We start from the raw sequence: 22,964 nt of genomic DNA on the forward strand, positions 1-22,964 counted from the left end.
CTTTGTGTGGACATGCAATGTTATAACCAAAATCAAGTCTGAATCACTGACCACAAACCCCATGGAAACATGTCAATAGGAACAGAATTGCCTGAACATTTTTCTGCAAGCATTACATCTTCATCATGTGATAAACATCTCTCTTTCAAGTTGAGGACGACAATAATATTTGGCTCCCAGGCACATTTCCAGCATATGAATGTACCATGTTTTCTTTAAGTTATGAGAAGAGAGCCAACAGCACACTGTGACCAGACCAGTTAGTTCAGTTTAAGTGATTTATCTTTGAGCACCCATTGTGTAAGGAGAAAAAGGATATAGGCATGCCATGGCAAAGTATGGAAGCCCGTTTACAGATGTGAGTTTACCGTATGTGTCGATCACATCCTTTTCAGTGCAGGCTGTAAATTGCTATAGCTCCATTGACTCTCGCTACATCTGTACTCACAACAGATGCAGTGTGACACACTTGTTTTATTAACATAAGAACGGCCAGACTGGGTCAGACCAAAGGTCCATATAGCCCAGTATCCTGTCTTCCGACAGTGGCCAATGCCAGGTGCCCCAGAGGGAATGAACAGAACAGGTAATCATCAAGTGATCCACCCCCTGTCGCTCATTCCCAGCTTCTGGCAAACAGAGGCTAGAGACACCATTCCTGCCCATCCTGGCTAATAGCCATTGATGGATCTATCCTCCATGAATGTATCTAGTTCTTTTTTGAACCCTGTTATAGTCTTGGCCTTCACAACATCCTCTGGCAAGGAGTTCCACAGGTTGACTGTGCATTGTGTGAAGATTTCCTGTGCGTTGTGTGAATTATTCTAATTCAGTGGTAGGCTTCGTACTGCTTATGTGCTCATTGATTTATATTTCCAATAGATTCATGCATCTGACGTAGGGCCAGATTACAGGCCCTGCCCCAGCTGCTTCACTACTGCTCCAGTGACCTAAAACATCCAAGCCAGTGTATCCTGCCACCCCTGTGTAGGGGAGCCCTCACGAAGCCTAGGGCTGCCATAGTGGCTTCTGTGTCACATCCCTGCCAACCCCAAGCTCTGAGTTCACACACATACCCCATAGTCCTCAGATGCTAGAATGGGTCTTTGGCTTCTGCTGCAATCGGGTCATCAAGATCAGCGGAGGACCCAGTAGAACCCGTAGATTGTGAACCTGATTAACGAAAGGCAGGCGTGCTCCCACCATCAAAGGAGTTGATGTCACCTCTGCTTGTTTCCTTCATCCCATCAGCATCACCTGTGTTTTATCTGAAATGATCTTCAACCAGTTTACACTCATCTGAGCCCCAGTTTTGGCCAGGTGCTGGGAAAGTTGAAAGGCCACGCTGGACATGTCTGATAAAAAAAGACTCAGAGTGTTGTCAGGGGGCACTGGGTCCCCAAACACCTTTCTATCTCCTCGCTGGCACATTGAACAGGGACAGAACAGAACCATGGAATATTTACCCCCTATTGAGAGATTCTTGGGGCAGACGAGCAATAAGACATCCCCGTAGATGCTTTCAGAAATGAAAAGAGCCTCTCAAGAGTGATTCCATCTATCCCTGCCAGGATCTGCAAACCTATCGACACCGTATAGTCAATGGGATCAACACAGCTGAGGGAGCTAAAAGAATCAGCACAGAGGCATGAGCTTTGTCCAGCCATAGAAGGAGATCAGAGACCAACAAGTCTAGTGCAATCTCCGTCCCATACCCGGGCCTGACACCAGAGTGAAAGCAGAAAAGGAAATCTGAGGATAGTGCCAGAGCTGTTTTGCCCATAGCCTGCTCAGTAATCCTCCCCACAACAGAACGGTTAGAGACAGGCCAGTAATGGGTGAGATTGTCAGCACTGGCAAGGGCTTCTTGAGCATGGCTCTAGCAGTCCCTCATTTGAGAGATTCTGGCATCGTGCCCTCCCAAAAGGATGCATGGAAAGTCTCCCTCAGTGACAGACCCGAAGTCCCTCCACTGGATTTTGCCAGTCTGGAGAGGCAAGTCTTTAAATTGGAGATTGCACTCTGGGGAGAAGAAAGCTTTATTTGCATCCATCACAGCCAGAAACTGTTCATGTCAGAGCACAGTCTTCTCCTTTCCATCTTATCTTTCTCTGAATCAAGTGGATCTGTGAAGATGGCTCAAAGAAAGGGAATGTTTAGAGGCCACTGTTTGAGTATTCAAAAACAAAGACACAGATTAACTGGAATTTCCCCAGGGTAAATTGTCAGGACCATTGGTTTGGGTTTTTTTGCTGTACTATGGACCAATGAGTGAGAGATACCTGTTAGAAACAGGTACACCCAATTTCCTGCTATTACAAGGGCAAGGGGTGGGCATTACTAGACCTCAGTCATTCCAAACATTTTGGTTTATGTTTGGGCAGCTCCATCAATTATGGCACCCAGAAAGAGCTAACACGGAGCACATTCCAGGAAGCAAACTTCAGAAGTGTCCCACATTGTAATAATCACATTGTGAACAGATCTCAGTTACAGAATGCAAGTTGCTCCCCCACTCCAATACAAATGTCTCTTTTCCTTATCCCGAAGGGACCACCTGTATAGGGTGATAGTTGAGTTCAGACTCCAGGACCTATTTAGTCCATGGGCTCTCTGCTGAGGCGGTCAAACTGGGGGGGCAGTTAAGCCCTGATTTTCAGCAGTGCTGATTACCTCTAGTTCCCATTTACTTTAGCTGGAGATGTGAATACTCGGCCCCTCCGTAAATCAGGGCCTTGTGTCTAGTGTGACCTTGTGATGAGTGATATGAATGGACACCTGCCTGTCCACTAGGAGCTGGACTGAGACCATCAATTTATTTCACCGAGGCCATCAAACAGCCCTCAGATGACAACAATTTTACCCACCCCCAAGCCACTTAATTCCCCACAAATCTTCCCTTTTAAGTCCTGACTCAGCGGTTTCCAACATGTGATTTTTTTTTTCTGTTTCCTTTTAAGGAATCTATGTTATCTCCCCCTCCCCCCACTTTGGAAGTTCAATAAGAAATTGACAAAATGAGTCATCAAATCAGTTCCACAAACAGTCTGTTGCCAAGAAGCACTTATCCGTTTTCTTAGTCATTATCCTCACCAGATGATCCAAAATATGTACTTTTGTTTTCTTAGTTTAGCAAGATTTTTATCACTGCTCATTTCATTTATTTCTTTTATGAAAAGTAGAAAATAAAGATTATGGGTGGGGGGGAAGGGATATTCCAGTCCTGGAACAATTTTAAAACGAAGGCCCAGACCTTCCACTCCAGTGCCGTTCCTTTGTGCAGCTCCAGTGACTCAGTGGGGTTGGGGAAGCCCTTGGAGTCATAACGCTGAAATAACCAGCTGTATGCTGTGCCCTCTTGCCCTGGGCAGCAGAGCTTGGTTAGAGCACACTGCTGTAACTTGTGCTGGAGGCTGACACTGAATGAGAAGTTCGAAGAAACAGGGTCAATGTCAGCTCGACACTAAAAGTGAGCAATGAACCGGATGGCTGTAAGGTACCTTCCCCCATCAGGTCCTGTGCTAAGTGTGGTTTGGCCAGACCCAAGGGATCAGGCCCTATGGCCTAAATTAATTTAATTACTGTATGCAGTTTATCAGGCCTGTGCACTGGCCCGGCTCCTCCTGGGGTAGGGTGAGTGCTTTGTAATGCTCTGCAGGGACCATTCTGGCTGATCTAGGAGCTGCCGTGATGAGCTCCAAAAAGATTTCCACCCAGCTCTCTGCAGCCAGAAGGCAGATGAGCTAGCTTTTGGGGTGGCCAGGAAGCACTGTGTCCCAACCACTATCCTACGCACTGCAGAAAACTTAATGTAAGGAAACAAAGATAACGGACCCCAATCTCCTCTCCATTACACTGGTGCCAATCCCCTACTCAGTTGGGTTGCATAAGTGGAATCTGGCGGAGATGTTTGTCCTCATGCATTTTGGTGCATCTTATCAGAACTGCCTCCTGAATACTGCATAAATATTGAAGGCGGCTTAAACACAGTACGGGGCCAATGACTTCAATGGAGCTCTGCCACTTATCCACTAGCTGTGGGTCTGGCCCATTGCACACAAGTTGCATAACATTCAGCCTCAGTTACCCTTGCAGAGATGCCAGCTAGAAGTCTACAAACCTTCTGTCACAAAAAGCTAATGCAGATGAAATTCACACCTAAAATGTGTAGAGCATGTATGAGAAAGCAAAGCCATAATAGGACATTTCCTCTGACATCAGCCTTTGATCCCCTTGTCTCTAAATAGTTAATCTATCTAAGCAGGTAGGTAGATGCTTTCTTGCCTTCAATAAAGTTTGATTCCTGGAGGCAGACTTTTTTTTTTTGCTGAGTGTCAGATAATTAGAAGGGTGGAGCAAGGCAGGAAACCAGGACACACCTTTGTCAGGACTTGTTTGGGAGCAAAGAAATGGGAAAGGACAAGGGGGAGCGGGATAGAATACATTAACTACAAGAAGAAGTGAACATTCCTGGAGGATCACTCAGACTCAACACACCTTTGTAGGGATGTGGTATAAAGAGTAGGTGGCCAATTTTGATAGAAAGGAAACGGTTGAGGAGAAAGAGGGATTTCCAGTCTTTAATTGAAGAACTGTAGGTAAGTAACATAAAGAAGAAATAAAGTGTCCTTTTTTTTTCTAGGGGGAAGCCTGTATTCCTAAAGGGGAAAAATGTGTATTCTCAAGTAAAATATAGGAAATGTACATTCTACTATGGGACATCCAATGTAAAAAGACTATCAAATCTTTATGTTCTGGGTTACTTTGGTTTTTAATTTGCAAGACAGGGTTGCTTTTTAAATGGATGCTAAGTGAAAATGGTTGATGTGCTGAGAAGTGGGAAATATAAACCAAGACATAGGTATTTTTCTTTGAATACTAATTGTGAAAACATTATCCAAATAGGATGGTGCATAGATTGATGGTCTGTGTTAGGATCTGGAAGAAAGACGATCTACACTGCAAAATGCAAGGAGCTTTGTGATTGCTTTAAAAATGAACATACTTGAAATACATCAGAGGATTGACGATAGGCTATATGCTCTAGTGCTGGGTGTAGACTCTGGTTCGGGGTGTACTAGGGCACCAGGTGCATTGATCTGCAGTTCAGACAGCAGCAGGTGCTACTTTAAAGTGGTGTTTTGTGCTGGGAGGCTCCAACTTTGCTTTAAATAAAACAGTTCCAGAAAAGCAGAGTTATTTATCAGTAGTGAGTCATTTAGCATGAACTTTTGGACACATTTGTTTGCATTTAAGATTACGAGGCCAAGAATTATATCGCACTTTTTAAAGTTAGTTCAGTGAAAATCAGCAAATGTTTGTTTACCAATCATTTTTAATCCTTTGCACAGCATGATCTAGTGATTAGAGCCTGGTACTGTGAGTCAGGAGTCCTGTGTCCTATTCCTGTCTCTGACACTGATGCTCAGTGGCAAGTCACTTCGCCTTTCTGGGCCTCAGTTTTTCCATCTATAAAATGGTGATTATAGCAATTACCCACTTTGAGATCCACTCCTGGAGAGTGCAAAGTATTATTGCACAGGAATTTACAATAGGAAAGAGTGACTTGTGCAGAACAAAATGTTCTTGCTTTGAATTTGGATCTGTTTTCCTTTGAGCAATGCAAGTAGATGGACTTATTATTGAAAGTAGCATATTATGCACTGCAAAGAAAATCCAGGCCGTGCCCCAAATCTTGCCATCAGAAACAACACACATTGACTTCAACAAGGCTGCTGCTGGATGTTAGTGAAGAATCTGACCCTTACAACCAGGGCCGGCTCTAACTTTTTGGCCGCCCCAGGCAAAAAAAAAGAGTGCTGCCCCATCGTAACACACCCCCCCCAGCGCCGCCTCTCCAAAACCCCTGCCCCCACCCCAGCGCCACACCGGGCTGCCGAAACCCCCCCCCCAAGCGCCGCACCGCGCCAAGCCGCCCAAATCCCGAGTGCCGCGCCACCCAAACCCCCGCCCCCCCCCCCGAGCGCCACATCACCCAAACCCCAAGCGCCGCGCCGGACCGCCCAAACCCTGAGCGCCGCGCCGCCAAAGCCCCTGCCCCCCCCCCCCAGTGCCGCCCCGCTGAAACAAAAACAAACAAACAAAAAACCTCAAGCGCCACCCCACCGAAGCAAAAAAAACAAAAAACCCCGAGCGCCCCTCGCCACCCCAAGATTGGCCGCCCCTTCCAAGGTGCCACCCCAAGCACATGCTTGGTCGGCTGGTGCCTGGAGCCGGCCCTGCTTACAACATATCTAAATCTTGGTCATGCACCTCACCTGATTCAGCATTATTATCAACATTTAAATTAATCTATACAACAAGCAAACAGAACACACATAGGGTCTGATTCTGAACTTGCACTTCTGTAAATGCAGAATAACGTCGCTGAAGTCAATAGAGTTATTCTAGATTCATGCTGGTATGATTGAGAGCAGAATTTGACCTGCATTTCACTTAATTGAGTGATATCATAGCATATAGGCTGCTCTATTTATTTTATTCACCAAAGTCTGAGCAACATACTCACATTATCTGTGAATCAGGCACAGACGGGGAAGTATAATACACACTATCCAGTGGATTATGCTTCCATACGAATGGATGCCATTAGCTAAGGCAAGAGTTCATGATACTTTTCCCATTTAGACTAGCCAGCTGTTTGCAGACCACACACAAATACTGCCTCAGATCCTGGAACCATTGAGACAAAAAATGACTTGACAATCAACTGAAATTGAATGGCTTTTAAAGCGGAATAGGATAGTCAGATTCCTAGACTGTTGGGTCAAGGTAAGCATATTGCTGTTTTGTTCTGATAGTAATCCAAGGACAGTGAAACCTGAAAAGGGTTGACTCGCAATAAGGAAACACCTTGAAGCATGTTAGACATCAGGGAAGGAGTGACATTTGTTTCTAAATTAAATCCTTAGTTGTTTACACAGCCTGTTTTATCACAATCAGTGAGTTCTGTGAAATTCTTCACATAAAATAGGATCAAAGGTTTTCGGCTCCATTAAACAATAATCTCACCATTCGATGAGAGTGTATTATTGCAGAAGAAGTACAGGTGGGGCTAAAAGGATCGTAATAGTAATAGGATGAAATATAGTAGTGAAAAGTGCAAGGTCATGCTTTTAGGGATTAATAACAAGAATTTTTGTTATAAACTGGGGACGCATCACTTGGAAGTAACAGAGGAGGAGAAGGACCTTGGAGTATTGGTTGATCACAGGATGACTATGAGCCGCCAATGTGATATGGCTGTGAAAAAAGCTTACGCGGGCTTGGGATGCATCAGGCGAGGTATTTCCACTAGAGATAAGGAGGTGTTAGTACCGTTATACAAGGCACTGGTGAGACCTCATCTGGAATATTGTGTGCAGTTCCAGAACTGCCCAGAGGGGGGGCAAGTGGGGCAATTTGCCCCAGGCCCCACAGGGGCCCCCCGCGAGTCCTGGCTGAGAATCCCTTTCCTCACCCGGCGGCGCTCCGAGTCTGCGGCGGCGGTGGCATTTCGGCGGCGGGAGGCCCTTCAGTGCTGCCGAAGACATGGAGCGACTGAAGGGCCCCCCGCTGCCGAAATGCCGCCACTGCAGACTCGGAGCGCCGCCCGGTGAGTACAAGGTCCCCCGCTTTGCCCCATGCCCCCTGAATCCTCTGGGCAGCCCTGTGCAGTTCTGGTCTCCCATGTTTAAGAAGGATGAATTCAAACTGGAACAGATGCAGAGAAGGGCTACTAGGATGATCTGAGGAATGGAAAACCTGTCTTATGAAAGGAGACTCAAAGAGCTTGGCTTGTTTAGCCTAACCAAAAGAAGGCTGAGTGGAGATATGATTGCTCTCTATAAATATATCAGAGGAATAAATACCAGGGAGGGAGAGGAATTATTTAAGCTCAGTATCAATGTGGACACAAGAACAAATGGATATAAACTGGCCATCAGGAAGTTTAGACTTGAAATTAGACAAAGGTTTCTAACCATCAGAGGAGTGAAATTCTGGAATAGCCTTCCAAGGGGAGCAGTGGAGGCAAAAGACATATCTGGCTTCAAGACTAAGCTTGATAAATTTATGGAAGGGATGGTATGACGGGATAGCCTATTCTGGCAATTAATTGATCTTTGACTATTAGCGGTAAATATGCCCAGTGGCCTGTGATGGGACACTAGACAGGGTGAGATCTGAGTTACTACAGAGAATTCTTTCCTGGGTGTCTGGCTGTTAAGTCTTGCCCACATGCTCAGGGTTTAGCTGATCACCATATTTGGGGTCGGGAAGGAGTTTTCCTCCAGGGCAGATTGGCAGAGGCCCTGGGGGTTTTCCACCTTCCCTTGCAGCGTGGGGCACGAGTCACTTGCTGGAGGATTCTCTGCACCTTGAAGTCTTTAAACCACAAGTTGAAGACTTCAATAGCTCAGACATAGGACAGGGGTTTGTTACAGGAGTGGGTGGGTGAGATTCTGTGGCCTGCGTTGTGCAGGAGGTCAGACTAGAAGATCATAATGGTCCCTTCTGACCTTAAAGTCTATGAGTCTATGAGATGGGTTCCATCCACCTGACGTGAGAATGCAATAATATCTGATGTGAGAACAGAAATGATCAGTGTAGGAATTAACAGAATGTGCAACATCCATGGCTATTTTAAATTGTTTCCATTACAATATGCTTACATAAATATAAAATAATTTAAGACGTTCCCCTATTGACAAGAAGTATGGGACAATCATTGTTAATGTTGCGTGCAAGTAATATCTAGTTCCTAAAATAAGCAGAGGGATTGGAATATCCGTCTAATTAAGGCACCTGAGATTGGCTGAACATACCTAGGTGCTTTATCATTTGAACTGTAAAGTAAGCATAAAGGGCCAGCTGCCATGGAACTTTTCCTATGTTGATGAGTGCACATCACATACAAAGACCAGTTAAATAGCTGATAAAACTGTATATAAAATAGCAGAGAGAAAGTGTGTGTGAGAGAGAGTGATTATCTGCAATATATTTGCATGGACACCCAGTATGGATCTACCATTATAATAATAGTTTGCACACTAAGAGTATGTCTACACTGCAAAGAAAAACCCATGGCACCGAGTCTCAGAGCCCAGGTCAATTGAGTTGGCATCCCAGGACTCAGGCTGTGGGGCTGGAAGTAGCAGTGTAGATGTTCCTGCTTAGCCTAGAGCCCAGGCTCTGAAACCCTCCCCCATCCCTGGGTTTCGGAGCGTGGCTCCATCCTGAGCAGGAATGTCTACACCAAGGATAGACAACCTATGGCACGCGTGCCGAAGGGAGAACACGAGCTGATTTTCAGTGGCACTCACACTGCCCAGGTCCTGACCACCGGTCTGGGGGGCTCTGCATTTTAATTTAATTTTAAATGAATCTTGTTAAACATTTTAAAAACCTTATTTACTTTACATACAACAATAGTTTAGTTATATGTTATAGACTTATAAAAAGAGACCTTCTAAAAAAGTTAAAATGTATTACTGGCACGCGAAACCTTAAATTAGAGTGAATAAATGAAGACTCGGCACACCACTTCTGGTCTACACTGTTACTTTTACCCCCGCAACCTGAGCCTGGGTCAATTGACTGCGATTCAGTGCTGTGGGTTTTTCTTTGCCGTGTAGACATACCCTTAGGGTCTGATCCTGCAAGGTGTTGACCACCCTCAGTTCCCACTGAAATCAAATTGAGCTGAGGGGTTGCCTCTCAGAGAGCATTCAGCTGCTCACATGATGGGACACATACATTGATGTCAATGCGTTTTACAAAGGTGGGCAACTATCAACATCCCCATTTTTACAGATGCACGGAGGTGAAATGACTTGCATGGGGCTCATAATGTGAGTCAATGACAGAGCCAGTGAGAGAACTGAGGTCTCCTGGCTCCCAGTCCCATGTCTCTTCTTCACTTGCCAGATCCCTGGGGCTGCCAGGGGCCAGTTCAGGCCCCATCGTAAGCCAAAGCATCCTTAGGGCCATTGCGTAAGAACTATGATGTTTCACAAGTCTCTTCTTGTAGCTCAGAGATAATTGCAGATGGTTTCTCTGATTTAACAGAGCTATTCTATTTTGTCTCATACCTCGCCCATAGCTATATTTATGTGAATCCACGCAGGAGGAGTTGGTGCAGTAAGTCAGCGCTGGCAGTGACTGACAATCAAGTTGTGTAGCTGTGCTGGAGAGAGGGCTGGTAATTGTGTTAGTGCCACTGTGTGGGGGATAAACCTGGTATATGGAGCAAAATGCACCTGCAGTCAAAGCTGGCATTAGGGATTTATGAGTTATCTGCAAGGATATATTTTAATGTGTTCTCCTTATTTTACCTGTACAGTGTTAAAGCAGAATGTTCCCAATTCTTGAGAGAAGCGGTGACTAACTTACCCAGTGTTTATGGTGGTTTCTGCCAGCGTTAAACTCTGGGGCAGCTTGCGGGTGGTGGAAAAGGCTAAAGTGTTGCAAAGCCAGGGACAACAGTCTCCAAAAGTCAGTGGTGCTGGCCACAAAGCTGGCTGGGCCAGGAAGTGAGCGCAATGAGCACACCCACAGCTTCCACCTGCTGAGTTTAGTGCAGTGACGTTTAAAGCTACCCGCAAGTGTTGGTGGAAATTCAAAGGAAGGAGGGCAGTGGAGACACCAGCCTCTCCTTGTGGTGAATGGTCAAGGGCTTCCCTGGTGCAGAGAGGTGTAAGTCACACCTTCGGGAAGGAAGAAGTCTTTTTTTTTCCAAATGTCAGCCCCAATCCCGCTAAACTTAAGAAGGGGAGTAATTTTACTCATGTGAGTCAGCCCATTGAAGTCACAATTCCTGGTGATTTCAGTGGGAGTGGTGGCGGGCCGCTGTGTGGAGTGGATATAGTTGTTGTGTAAGGACTTGAGTGTGGTCAGTGGGACGGCTCACATCAGTACAGGTATGCACGTGCTAAAATGAATGTCCTGGGTTCTAGAACAGAATGCCAAACCTTTGAGGTTCCAGATCCATTTCTTTCTGGGAAAATGTGTACTGCCTTTAATTACCCTCCACCCTATCCCTGCTAGAACTAGAACCAGAGGCTGAGCCTTTCATAGCCACGTAGGTGATTTCCAATCCCCTCAGGCAGCTGGAACTCTCAGCCTGAATCTTTATTTATTTGGTAGCACAAATTTCCATTTCATGTGAAAAATATCTTGTTTCAAAATTAAATTTCCATTGGAGACAAAATAGTTTAAATTAGACGATAGAGGAAAATTATTTCACCAAACCCTAAACTGAAACTAAAGTCATAGGGGCTTGCAGAAACCAAAATCCCCCTGAGCTTTCTCTAGACACGATACACAAGAGGCCTGATGCTGCAAAGTACTGGCCCCATGTGAGTCCCACTGAAATTGCTAAGGGTTGTGTGCCCACTGCAGTTGACAAGATCAGGCCAATGGTTTGGTTGGGTTTATTTGTAGGAACAAAGAAGAAGACAAGGGGATTTCAATGGGAGGTATGTGCCTAAACAGCTTTAAAAATCTGGCCCAGGTTAACTGATGATTGAAAGAGGGCACATTCTCCATGAACATGCTATCACTTAAATTGAGCAGTGTAAGGCCTTCCTAAAATCTGTTCCAAACAATTACATAATGTATAGGGTAGAGGAATAACTACCCTGTTTCTAATCAGAGTGATTGATCGATATTTTCCTTTCTAAACCCATCCTGTCTGTTTTCCTGGGCAGTTTTGTACCTAGCAGGAGTTATTTAAAGACAAGCCATATCAAATGGGAAAGGTGAAATTTGTCAGTGACATTATAGCACGTTCTCCCTTCAGGTATTGTGTTTGATTCTCCACTGCCTTTCGCATGGTGGCATCATTTACATATGTGCAAAGTGAGGGTAACATGCTCTCCTGTCAGGGCGGTGGGGTTTCACCCTCACTTTTCAAAAGTGGAAGTAAAGACACCACGTGCAAGGCACTGAAGAATCAAACCCATAAACTGTAAAGCGAACCACATCTGTGCTTGAGGGCCTCATCCTGAGCACTCGCTCAAACCAAACACCTGTGAACTTGGTGTAGAATTTTGCCCGAATCTTGTGCAGAATCAGCCCTTAAATATGGTGCTTTCTACACATCCAAGTCTTCAGATAAGATGGAGTCCCTGGCAGCAGTGGGGAGAGTTCACCTGCAGATTTGGTTCCCATGCTTTTCACAGATTAAAATTTCATTTCTAGTGTTTGAGACTGCTCCTCAGACATGGCGGAATCTCTTCTGAGTAAGACTGGGACTGAATGACTGCATTGTTCTTTCTCACAGGGGGATTTTTCTCCCAGCTGATGTTTGTTTTCCTACCAGCTCCAGTATTCTTGGTTGTACCGGTGTGTTATGAAACCTGGGCATACAGAAACCTGGGCTGCCTGGGATGATATTTTTGGCTAGAGAAGGATACAAGACATTAAGTCGGGGTAGTATTTCAATAATGACTACAGCTGTCTCTGCACTTAAGCTATTTGGCAATGAGTTCCAGTGGTAACAAGGGTGGAATCAGTAGGGTAGACAAAACTTCTGCAGCTGCCTGTGCTTTTAACATTGTGTATCTAACCCTGCTCGGAGCAGATATGTGGGGCTGGGGTTTAGATCTTGTGTTTTGATTAAGCCAGTGGCTCTCAAACTTTTGTACCGGTGACCCCTTTCACATAGCAAGCCTCTGAGTGCGACCCTCCCTCATAAATTAAAAACACTTTTTTTTATATTTAACACCACTATAAATGCTGGAGGCAAAGCGGGGTTTGGGGTGGAGACTGACAGCTCGCAATCCCCCCATGTAATAAACTCGCGACCCCCTCAGGGGTCCTGACTCCCAGTTTGAGAACCCCTGATTTAAGCTTACCTCAGAGACAGGGCTGGAGATAAGCAATTATAGAGATACGCTAAAGTCATAAGATTTGGATTTGATCTAGATCTAAACTCTCCCTATATTTCAAGACAGTTCACTCGCATCTCTGTGGTTGGCTTTATCATTCTATCCTTCTCAGTGTGCCTTCCCTGCGTCCTCCTGGAACGTCAGGGCTTATTGTGTGTGAACTGCCCAGGATGGCTCTTGGAGTCAGCCCTGAGCTTGCTGGAACACCGTAGGCCCCTACTGTTTCAGAGGGAGGATGATGCCAAGCAAGCCAGTAATACTCATGTGGCACTGTTAAACGGGGGGAAAGCGTGGGGTCCAGTTCGAATGCCTTCTGACTGTGATGATCTCTCTGTGGCTAAAGTGACCAGCCATTAGATGTCCCTGGCACTTCACACACTGAAAGATTGTCTATAGAGCAGGAAGAAAATAACCCCACTCTTTCACCGTTAGGCCATGCAATTGTAAATACCACTAAACTCCCTCTTTAATAATTCATGCCACTAATTTCCACTGGACGCCAAGACACATGGGATGCATTCATAGGGACCACACAGGCACAACTAGAGAACCACAGCGCTGTATGGGCATCAGTTTGGTGGACGTACTTGCAATGCTGCCTGGCTCTGGATAGATATAGCTTATATGGACATACCCTGTGCTTCTATATAGGGTCCTGCGTGGGCTACATTACTGGACCTACACTGTATATCCATAGAGCCATGCATGTGATGGACAGAGGCTGGATTTCTGTAGGGTCATATGGATGGATCTACATTGTACATAGGATGAACTGTACAGGGTGGATCTATATTAAACAGCGTGGATCCACATTGTACATGGTCCATAGCGCAGTTAACAAAAATCTAATATCTCCAGATGTTCCCCTCTCCCGGGAGACATTGAGTGACAAGTGAGAAAACAAAGAGAAAAAAATGAATTATGATGGCTTTTAAATATGATGGGCTGCAAAATCTTCAGCTGGCAAAGATGTAAGCTGGTAGAGAGGGTGAGTGAACGCAGCAACTAAAGTCCCCCAGCAAGTCCTTGAGCACTAAATGGCATAGTTAATGACAAAAGAAACAGAGATTTGAAAAAGGAAAGAGCCCGAAGCTACAACCCTTCCAACAACTAGATGGGGTACTCTGCACTAAGGTCCTTTGAGTGTCTGAGCAAACCATTCATTGCTGCTTCATTACCGGCTTGGATACTTTTGGGGCTCTCAGCCAGCTGATAGCGTGACCGGGCTTCTACTTACAGTATGTCCTAGTGCTGATATTGAATGACTATGAAACAGTGTCCGCTTTCAATGAGGTCTCTGTGCTTTCCCCTCAGGCGGTGATGGTATGGACTCAGTAACGAAGAAAACCAAACGGGATGGAGCAGAAGTCTCCGAAAGACGTAAGAAAAGCTTTTAAAACAAAATCTCATCGTCAGAGATGGGCCCCAACCAGAAAACCCAGATCCGAACACCCTGAACTTTAGAGGGGGTTAGAATCCGAACCTGGATCCAGAATTGAATTATGCAGCTATCTCAGGTCTCAAAGCCTGATTCTTCCCACAATATGGAACAGCATGAATGTCTCTAGTAACAGAGACCACATCGAACATTCTGGAGTGTAACCCAGGCCTGCCTGGTGTGGTGCTCTCTCCCCCTCTAGTGGCAGCTAGACCAGCTAGACGATTTAGGAATCTGCTACAACCTTGGCTAAAAGAGATGTGTCTTTTAGCTTATGCAGTAGAGATGGGGTAGTGAACAGACGGATCACAGCCAAATCTGGGCCTCCACATGCTTTTGAACAGATCCAGAAATCTTTTTATTTACTGATTATTATTATCATTATTGTTATTATTTTTTCATTATTTTCTCTGGAGTCTTGACCTTGACTATACCTTGACCAAGAAATTTTGGACCTTGAAAAAAAATAGTTGACTACCCCTACAACAGAGGCTAGTATGTTAAGCTCCAGAGATCCCAGGTTTGATCCCAGTCGACAACGACTGGGGACTAGCAGCATTACAAGTGAGGGCTTGTCCAGGGTATCAACTGGGAAGTCTCTGAAGCTTGGGATCCACTTCCTCAACTAGGGGAAGTATGTAACCCATGCGTGCTTGGTGTGGTGCTCTCTCCCCCTCTAGTGGCAGTGAGACCAGCTAGAGATCGATGAGTCTGCTACAGCCTTGGTTAAGCGAAAAGTGTCTTTTAGCCCATGCAGTAGAGGCTCATGCGTTAAGCTCCAAAGGTCCCAGGTTTGATACCGGACGACGACGACGACCAGGGTCTGCCGGCATTACAAGAGCATTTAAAGGGCCCTTTATAGTTCACCACAGAGATAGCCTTGTGGTTAAGGCACGAGCATGGAACTCTGGAGACCTGAGTGCTGATTCTGCCACAGACATTTTGTGTGACCTGAGGCTTAGATGCCTCAGTGCCATATCTGTAAAATTAACATAATAATCCTTCCCTTTTTCACAAGGGGTTGTTGTGAGGCCAAGTTGATTAATGTCTGTGAGGAACTCAGCGACTACAATGACAAGCACCAGAGCAAAGCCTAATGTCTGTGAGGAACTCAGCGACTACAATGACAAGCACCAGAGCAAAGCCTACAAACAGAGTGTGTGCTACCACAAAGCTGGCTGGAAAGCCGTTTGGCTCTATCGTCTTAAAAGATTTTTCTTTATTCGAGTCCCATTATTCCACAGACATGAAATAAAACTTGCACCTCGCTTGGCTAGATTTCAGGGCCATAACCTCACCTTTTTCTTTCCCCAGTTATTACAGAGTCAGTAACCACAAGACTGACGTCCTTACCACCAAGTAAGTAGACATTTTACATTGTGCTGTCCATCCTCAGCGGTGTGTGTATGTGCACATGCGTGCAATTTATGTGTGTTGCTGCGGTTTTCACAAGCCCTCATGTATCAGTGCATCAGCCTCAGAGAAGCACTGTGCAGGTCTGAGAACCCCCCGCCTCCCAGAAAAAGCGCTTCTTGATCATTAGAATAGACAGGGTTTGGGGGCCCATTTGAGTGGGAAAGAAAGGAGCAAGGGATGGTCTGTGAAGGCTCCTAGACCAGATCTATCCAGGGATTACACGAGTGTGCGGGGTTCCAGAGAAGGAGTGGCTCCCAGGGATGAGGCTGAGAAATGTTAGGTCCATAGGAAACTAAGGACACCCAAAAAGAAAACCCAAAAAGGGTGCCACTGGCTGGGGATGGGACAAAGACAGAGTGGCTATGGGGTGCGCTGATTTAGCTCATCTCCACAGCAGCTGCCACGGGCAGGGCTCCTGTATCTCCCCCAGTTTCTCTTCCGCCAGCAGAAAAATGTCTACACTACAGCCTATGTCAGCAAAACTTATGTCGCTCAGGGCTGTGAATCTTCCACCCCTCTGAGCGACATCAGTTATACTGACATCAGCGCTCGTGTGCACAGCGCTATGTTGGCAGGAGAGCTTCTCCTACTGACATCTTCTACCGCTCGCAGAGATGGGGTTTCTATGCCGACAGGAGAGCTCTCTCCTGTTGGCATAGACCCTCTTCAAAACATGCTCTGTCTTGGCACAGCTGCACTGCTGCAGTGCTGTACATATAGACATGGTCTTAGGGAGCGCAGCAGCAGCAAAACCTGCCTTCCCTCAAGAAGAATCCCCTCGGGGCACATAAAGGGTCAGTTATACCTCCCTTTCCCATCCTGGGTGAATCTTGTGTGCTCTTGGCACCAGCGTGCAATTGCTTGATGAGAGACTTGCTGCAACCAGGATGGAAAGTGAAGATGATCTGAGCACTTTCCTTGCCGTGGGAGCTGAAATGTCAGAGCCCGGAGAAAGAGAAGAGGTTCAGGCTGGCTGGCTTCCCCAACACTGATAACTCCTTCCAACTACTATACATGGTTCCAAAGACACCTCCTCATTCACAGTCCTGGCTCTGTAACGGAGCGTAACACAGCTGTGGGCGCCTGGTGCCTCGTCCTGCAGCTTCTTTTGCTCTTGGCCTCATCTCTTCTGGCCACAGAAAGTCTCATTGTGTGCTTGTCTCTCACAGAAGGAGGGAGCGGCACTGGGCACAAAACATCCCACGGTGGAGGGAGTGGAATGGAAAAGAGGACTTTCACCCATGGCAGCAGCTACGTGACTTCAAGTAGGTAGTGATGAAATGGAGCGTGAATGAACAGAAAGCAAAGGCAGCTTCATTGGGGTGGCAAAAGGGGCAGGTACCGGGTCCAAGCCAAGGGAAAACACAGAAAACATTCATGGGGAAGTGGTGAGAGCACTTTCTGTGCAAGAGCCCCTTCCCTGCAAGGTGCTGAGAACTTTCTGTTCCCACTGGGTGCGGCACCTTGTAGGATTGGTCATGGTTTTTTTACACACAAAAATTTCCCACCAGAAAATGCGGCTTTGTCAAAATTGACATTTTCCATGGGAAAAATGTTGTTTTCCATGAAATTTTTCAATTTTCCTCTCAGAAGGATCAAGAGAAGTTTCATTTCCACGTGTTGGAGTTTTGTTTCGCTTGCAAACGCTGCATTGTCCTTTCTGATGTTTCAGTTCTAACCTTTGGGGAATTTTTTGTCTGGCAAACATTTCCAGTGTTTCGACTTTTCGTTCCGGTTCAAAACAGAAAGTCACCTCAAAATTTCCCATGAAAGGCAGATTCCATCTTTCGAACTGCACGAGCACTTCGAAAGGTCGGGCACCAATTATCTGGAGATTTGCTTTATGTGCCACAATCACATTTTCTAAAGGCAACTGTGCAGTATGTGGAGGGATGGGGAGGAGTAGAGGGGAAAGTGAGTACCGCTGTCCTGGCCCTTGCTCATTCTCTATTGAGATCCCTAGGACACATTCTCTTTGCGCTAATGGAAAGATGACGTCCTCTGTCACCCCCACTGATCCCCATGAATATATCATGCTCAATCACAGCTAACACTCTATTCTGGGTTCTGACTCGAATGCCAATGTTAGAATTCACACAGGGGTCAGGTCCTTCCACACACCACAGAGCAGCGAAAGAGATGCAGGCCTGTCTCCCTTCTGCTGCAGCTCCGATGTGAGTAGGAAAGGAGCCCTCTCCTAAGCCTGGATTTAACAGCATCCAAGTTCCAGGCTTCTTGTTCATGACTCATGTTCACCCCTACGCTAGTTCTCCAGGACACAGAGTAACTGAGCAACGGCAGAGTAAGGACACGGACCCTCATGCTGTCAGGGGAGCAGTCCCACAAATATACACACCGTCTCTTGGATTTATGGATGTTTTCCATTTTCATAGCCCCCTACCTCATGGAGCTTCTGTTCCAGCAGCATCTCCTACTTGTTGAGATCAACTTAAGTGACCCACAATTTTTGTGGTCTGTGTCACACTGACCCTTAAATTTACAGGTGGGCCTGAACCCAAACCAACCCACAACCCTAGCCAGATCCCAAGATCTCCCATCTTTGGGGATGTGGCTGGTTCCTCAAACCTGGGCACAAACCTGCTCCTATTGATGTCGGTCGCAAAACTCCCACTGGCTTCAAAGGTAGCAGGGTGTGTCTCTCTACAAGGAGCTGAACTAAAACCACAGATATAAGCATCCCCTGAACTTTGGAGAAGCTCAACAGAGCCAGATCCAAACTTTGTGCCTCTAGCCCATCACTAGCCCTAACCTACCTCTGCAACTCAGTGTGAGGTCCATCCATGCCAACACAGAAGAGTATAGGGCGCCACTTTACATGTATGAGGCATTATTTTTGCTTTCTTGGGGGCTTTTGTTTTACCTATAGGTGGAAGTGGTCGAATGAATTCATCCTCCTCCTCCGGCTACAGGCAAACCCCGTCTCCCTGCTCTACTCTCCCCAAATCACCTGGCTCAACCTTTGAAAGAAAAACCTATGTCACCCGCAATGCAACATATGAAGGTATCATAGAATCTGTCATAGAGATGGGGAATTAGAGGTGCCCTGCTAGGTTGTCTTGTCAGTTCCAACCTGCTAATGCAGGATTGTTCCCTGGAGCATAAATCCCAATATGGGACAATTATGGAATAGACCACAAGGATGCACTTTAATGAAAATTACCCACAAAGTCCTATTTATAATTATGTTCATCCAAATAATGTTCATAGCTTATTGTGGTTGGAGGATGACAGCAGCTCATCGGTATAAAACTCAGCAGTTCTTTTTAAATGGAAATCTTTGTGACCCCGTCGCTGCCAATACTTAAGACTTGGTAGATACGGACATGATATATTAAACAATCTCTTAATGACCTTGGGGCATAAATATTTGGCAAAGCTTTAACATGGAATCTTTTCTTCTTCTGCAGGGAGCTCCAGCGCAAATTCTTCTCCTGAATTCCCTAGAAAAGAGTTCGGTATGTTCTTATATTACTGTCACTGTGAATGTCAGGTCAAGAGCATGCATGTTGGCTGCTCTGTGGCTTCTGGCAGGACGCATTACTGGAGTACATGAATCAATAAAAATAATGCCATGCACATGACAAATTGTGGGGAAGGACGACTCTGGAAAGTCTGCCCATTGGGAAGGGGTTTGCAATGTCTTATTATGCCCACAACTTCTCCTCTGCTCGGGGGTTCTCATGCAGCCAGGACAGACACATACGCCTCTATGACATGAGTGGAGTTACTCCAAATTTATGTTAATGTAACTGAGAGCAGAATTTGATCAGTGTTTGTCTTTAAAGACCATTTCTATAGATGCTCTATTGTAAATCTGCTATCCCCAACTTTGGGCTGGTGATCTTCACTTTAAGGGGAGATCTCATTGAGTTTCCTGCCCCATAACTGAGTATTAGCACCCATCAGTGCAATCCAGGCATTATTATTATTCAGTGAGATATTGTTGTATGCACACATCCCCTGGTTCTTCTCCAAATTGGCTTCTGATTTACCATCAAGTTTCTTGATAGATCATTAGGGGCATTCGCCAACTGTGGATGTGTTGAGGGAATTATTAGATGATCTAGAAGTACTAAGAACTGTATATTTTCAAGTATCAGGGGGTAGCCGTGTTAGTCTGTATCTACAGAAACAACAAAGAGTCTGGTGGCACCTTAAAGACTAACAGATTTATTTGGGCATAAGCTTTCGTGAGTAAAAACCTCACTTCTTCGGATGCATAGAGTGAAAGCTTTCACTCTATGCATCCGAAGAAGTGAGGTTTTTACTCACGAAAGCTTATGCCCAAATAAATCTGTTAGTCTTTAAGGTGCCACCAGACTCTTTGTTGTTTCTGTATATTTTCAGTTAAACACGCAGCGACCTAAGTGATGACAGCCAAAATATTTGGGGATCAGTGTCTCCATGCCATGCCCCAGCTAAACAGAGCAACTGTACAACTCACATAAGACGCTTCATCCCTTACATTACTTTTCAAATGTGTTACAGTTGATAGAGTCTAAAATTGCTTTTCTCTGATTGGTTTTCACAGCATCGTCCAACACCAGAGGGCGGAGTCAAAGCCGAGGTGAGTTGGAATGTGCTTTTTGGTGACCCCTTGTTCCTCCTCCTGCCTCTCTATCTATCTTTCTATCTATCTATCTGTATATGATCCCATCACTATAATAGGTGAGCAACTCCAAAGTATTTGAATATGGAAATAACAATAACCCCCTTCATCTTCCTTCCACTGAGATCCGTTATATGAGACAGTAACTACATTCCCCTAAGAGGTATGCCCTAGTGGACAGGATGACTAGGAAATCACTGAAGCAGTGTGGTCCATTTAGACACCTTCTTGTAAAAACTTGATTTGCTTAAGCTGTTAAATAGAATTTCCCTCCTTTTCTTTCGCTAATTAATCAGCCGTTTGGGGAAAAGTTGGATATAATTGATACCGAAGAGCTTAATTTATATTCCCAGCTGGTGAGAAAGCAACAGTACAAATCATTTTATCCACCTTCATATGAGCTGTGGCTATAAATCAAAGGGCATTGTTACGGCTCCTCCAAGAGAGCTTAGCAATTGCCAATTACTTCTCCCTGAGATCTTTGCAGTCTCTCCCAGCATTCTAGAAACCTGAGATCTCTGGGGAATCTTCCCACACATAATAAAGCAGACACAGGAGGATCGTGTTCCAGCTTTTCATATTGCTTCAAAAAATAGCCCCAATCTATCATCTTCTCCACACAACTGCCAAAAGAAGTGTTTCTTTCTAGTACATGCACTGTTAGCTTTCATCTGGAGGAACATGTGTCAGGCACTCTGGCTGGCCAGTTGGCTCCCGGACAACCAGATTTAAAGTTTGTTTCAGCCCAATCAGTTTAACCCTATATTCTCTCATGCTGGAGAGTAAACCCCAGTAATAAAACTATCTTTTGCAACCTGACTATCGTATTTCAATGCTCTTTTGGATCAAGCAGAACCCAATAAAAAATTGTATGGGAAAGTCTACATGAAATGAGCCAATAGAGAAGTCGTCAAATAGTAACAGACCAGTCCTTACACAGGTAAATGTCCATGTGAAGAAAATGGGAGTTTTGTCTGAGTGACAGCTGGAACGATTAGAGCCCCAATGCAACTAGTAATCTTTAAAATTCAGAAGTCCTTGTGACTCTGTTTGTTCTCACATTAGGATAATATAATAAAAGTAATTAACGAATAGATGTCAATGAGACTATTCATGTGACTAAGGGCTGCAAGATTGGGCCTTATATTAATGTCGCACCTCCCTAATGAGGCACATAAGATGCTATGCAATGTAACAAAAATCAGTGCATTATGATGATTTATTAATGTATTTATATGGTACCAAGAGTGTCGAACAAAACACTGTGAAAACTTAAAGGGCAATACTTCTTAGTGGGAGTGAAAGGATCAGAATCTGGCCCAAAAGTCCAAAGCCACTTCTAAAAATTCAGATCGATAAAACCAATCCATCAAGCTGTGCAAGCTGCCCAAACCTAACAGATAATAATGTATATGGACAGTGAGAAGTGGGGAATTAGCTTTTGCAGCCTGCTCATGGCACCAGTTCAGCTCGCTCCGTATTCATGACCCTCTTTTCTTGTGCAGAGAGCGAAATCCGAGTCCGACTCCAGAGCGCTTCTCCCTCAACCAGATGTAAGTGTCCCTGCTGTTGTTTTAGAGTGAACATGGGGGCCTGGTTTTCCCCCCCTAAGGGATAGCCCTCAAGAGCCAACTCCAATACTGACCATTTTGGCCTTGAGGATATTTCTGCTCTAACTCTGCCAGTGGCTTCTCTGGGGCTGAGCACTCAGGGTGGCACATGGGGTGTCATAAAATGTGCGTGCGGTGATGAGAAACCGCCTCCCTTCACTCTCTGCAAGTAATTTTAATTTAAAGTGGGAAGAGTGAGGAAGTTTGCTGTGGCCTAGACCTGTATTTTGCCAGGGCGGTTTTATTTAGCCTGAATGAGTCGCTCCTGGGTAGAATCATTTTGCCAATTGCTCCTCTCCTCACTAAGGCCCCAATCCTGTTCCCATTGAAGTGACTGGCAAACCTCCTATTGAGGTCAATGATGAAGGACCCTATGTCCTCACTGCTGACTTCAGTTGCCTCCCTATGAAAGTGAGGGGCTTCACAAGAGTTCTTTGGTCTTGGTCATAGTGCTGTGCCGTTACTAGAGTGAGCCTGCACTCTTGTGGGTGCCTCTATACCCTGCTGAAAAGTGCATTAGATTAGACAGGAATTTGTGCATTAACAACAAAAGAGCACTTCATAAACAGGTTCAGTGCCTTGCACAGCCTAGAGAGTCACCAGTGTTCAGTGATATCCCAGCTGGAGTTCCAGAGATATCAGTACCTCCTTCCAGGAATTGGGGGCAACACTAGTCCCAGAAACTAGTCCTCTCACGAGACAATCAGACTATGATTTCGTAGAAAGAGATGGGAAAGTCCTACTGAGGATTCCGCTACCCACCCCCCCCAGCCAGTTTAGGATTTTGCCCTGCTGTATATCCTCTGGTGTTTTATCCCACCTAATCCACTTTCAGGGGGAAGTGCTGGAGATGGGACAGCCATTTGCCAAATGCAGAGTTCTAAGGAGCTTTGGGAAATGGCCCCGTTTCCTGCTGGACACCACTTCTCTTACACTTGTTCAAGTATTAAGAGCATCTCTGGTTGCAGGCTATATTGGGT

The 22,964-nt window shown here is 45.4% G+C and overlaps 1 protein-coding gene across 1 annotated transcript in view; it reads left to right on the forward strand.

Annotated features, from left to right (window-relative positions):
* Positions 1 to 4,402: 4,402 nt before the first annotated feature.
* The window catches only part of COL17A1 (collagen type XVII alpha 1 chain), a 65,582-nt gene continuing 47,020 nt past the window's right edge, over positions 4,403 to 22,964 (forward strand). Inside the window, exons 1-8 of the mRNA XM_054035821.1 lie at positions 4,403 to 4,598; positions 14,205 to 14,270; positions 15,643 to 15,687; positions 16,914 to 17,009; positions 18,632 to 18,766; positions 19,173 to 19,220; positions 20,297 to 20,332; positions 21,880 to 21,927. Of these exons, the coding sequence (XP_053891796.1) occupies positions 14,216 to 14,270; positions 15,643 to 15,687; positions 16,914 to 17,009; positions 18,632 to 18,766; positions 19,173 to 19,220; positions 20,297 to 20,332; positions 21,880 to 21,927 (463 nt within the window). The 5' untranslated portion in view covers positions 4,403 to 4,598; positions 14,205 to 14,215. The remainder of the gene's footprint in view (positions 4,599 to 14,204; positions 14,271 to 15,642; positions 15,688 to 16,913; positions 17,010 to 18,631; positions 18,767 to 19,172; positions 19,221 to 20,296; positions 20,333 to 21,879; positions 21,928 to 22,964) is intronic.

The sequence above is a fragment of the Malaclemys terrapin genome, chromosome 7 (genome assembly GCF_027887155.1).
Source record: "Malaclemys terrapin pileata isolate rMalTer1 chromosome 7, rMalTer1.hap1, whole genome shotgun sequence".
Lineage (NCBI taxonomy): Eukaryota > Metazoa > Chordata > Testudines > Emydidae > Malaclemys > Malaclemys terrapin.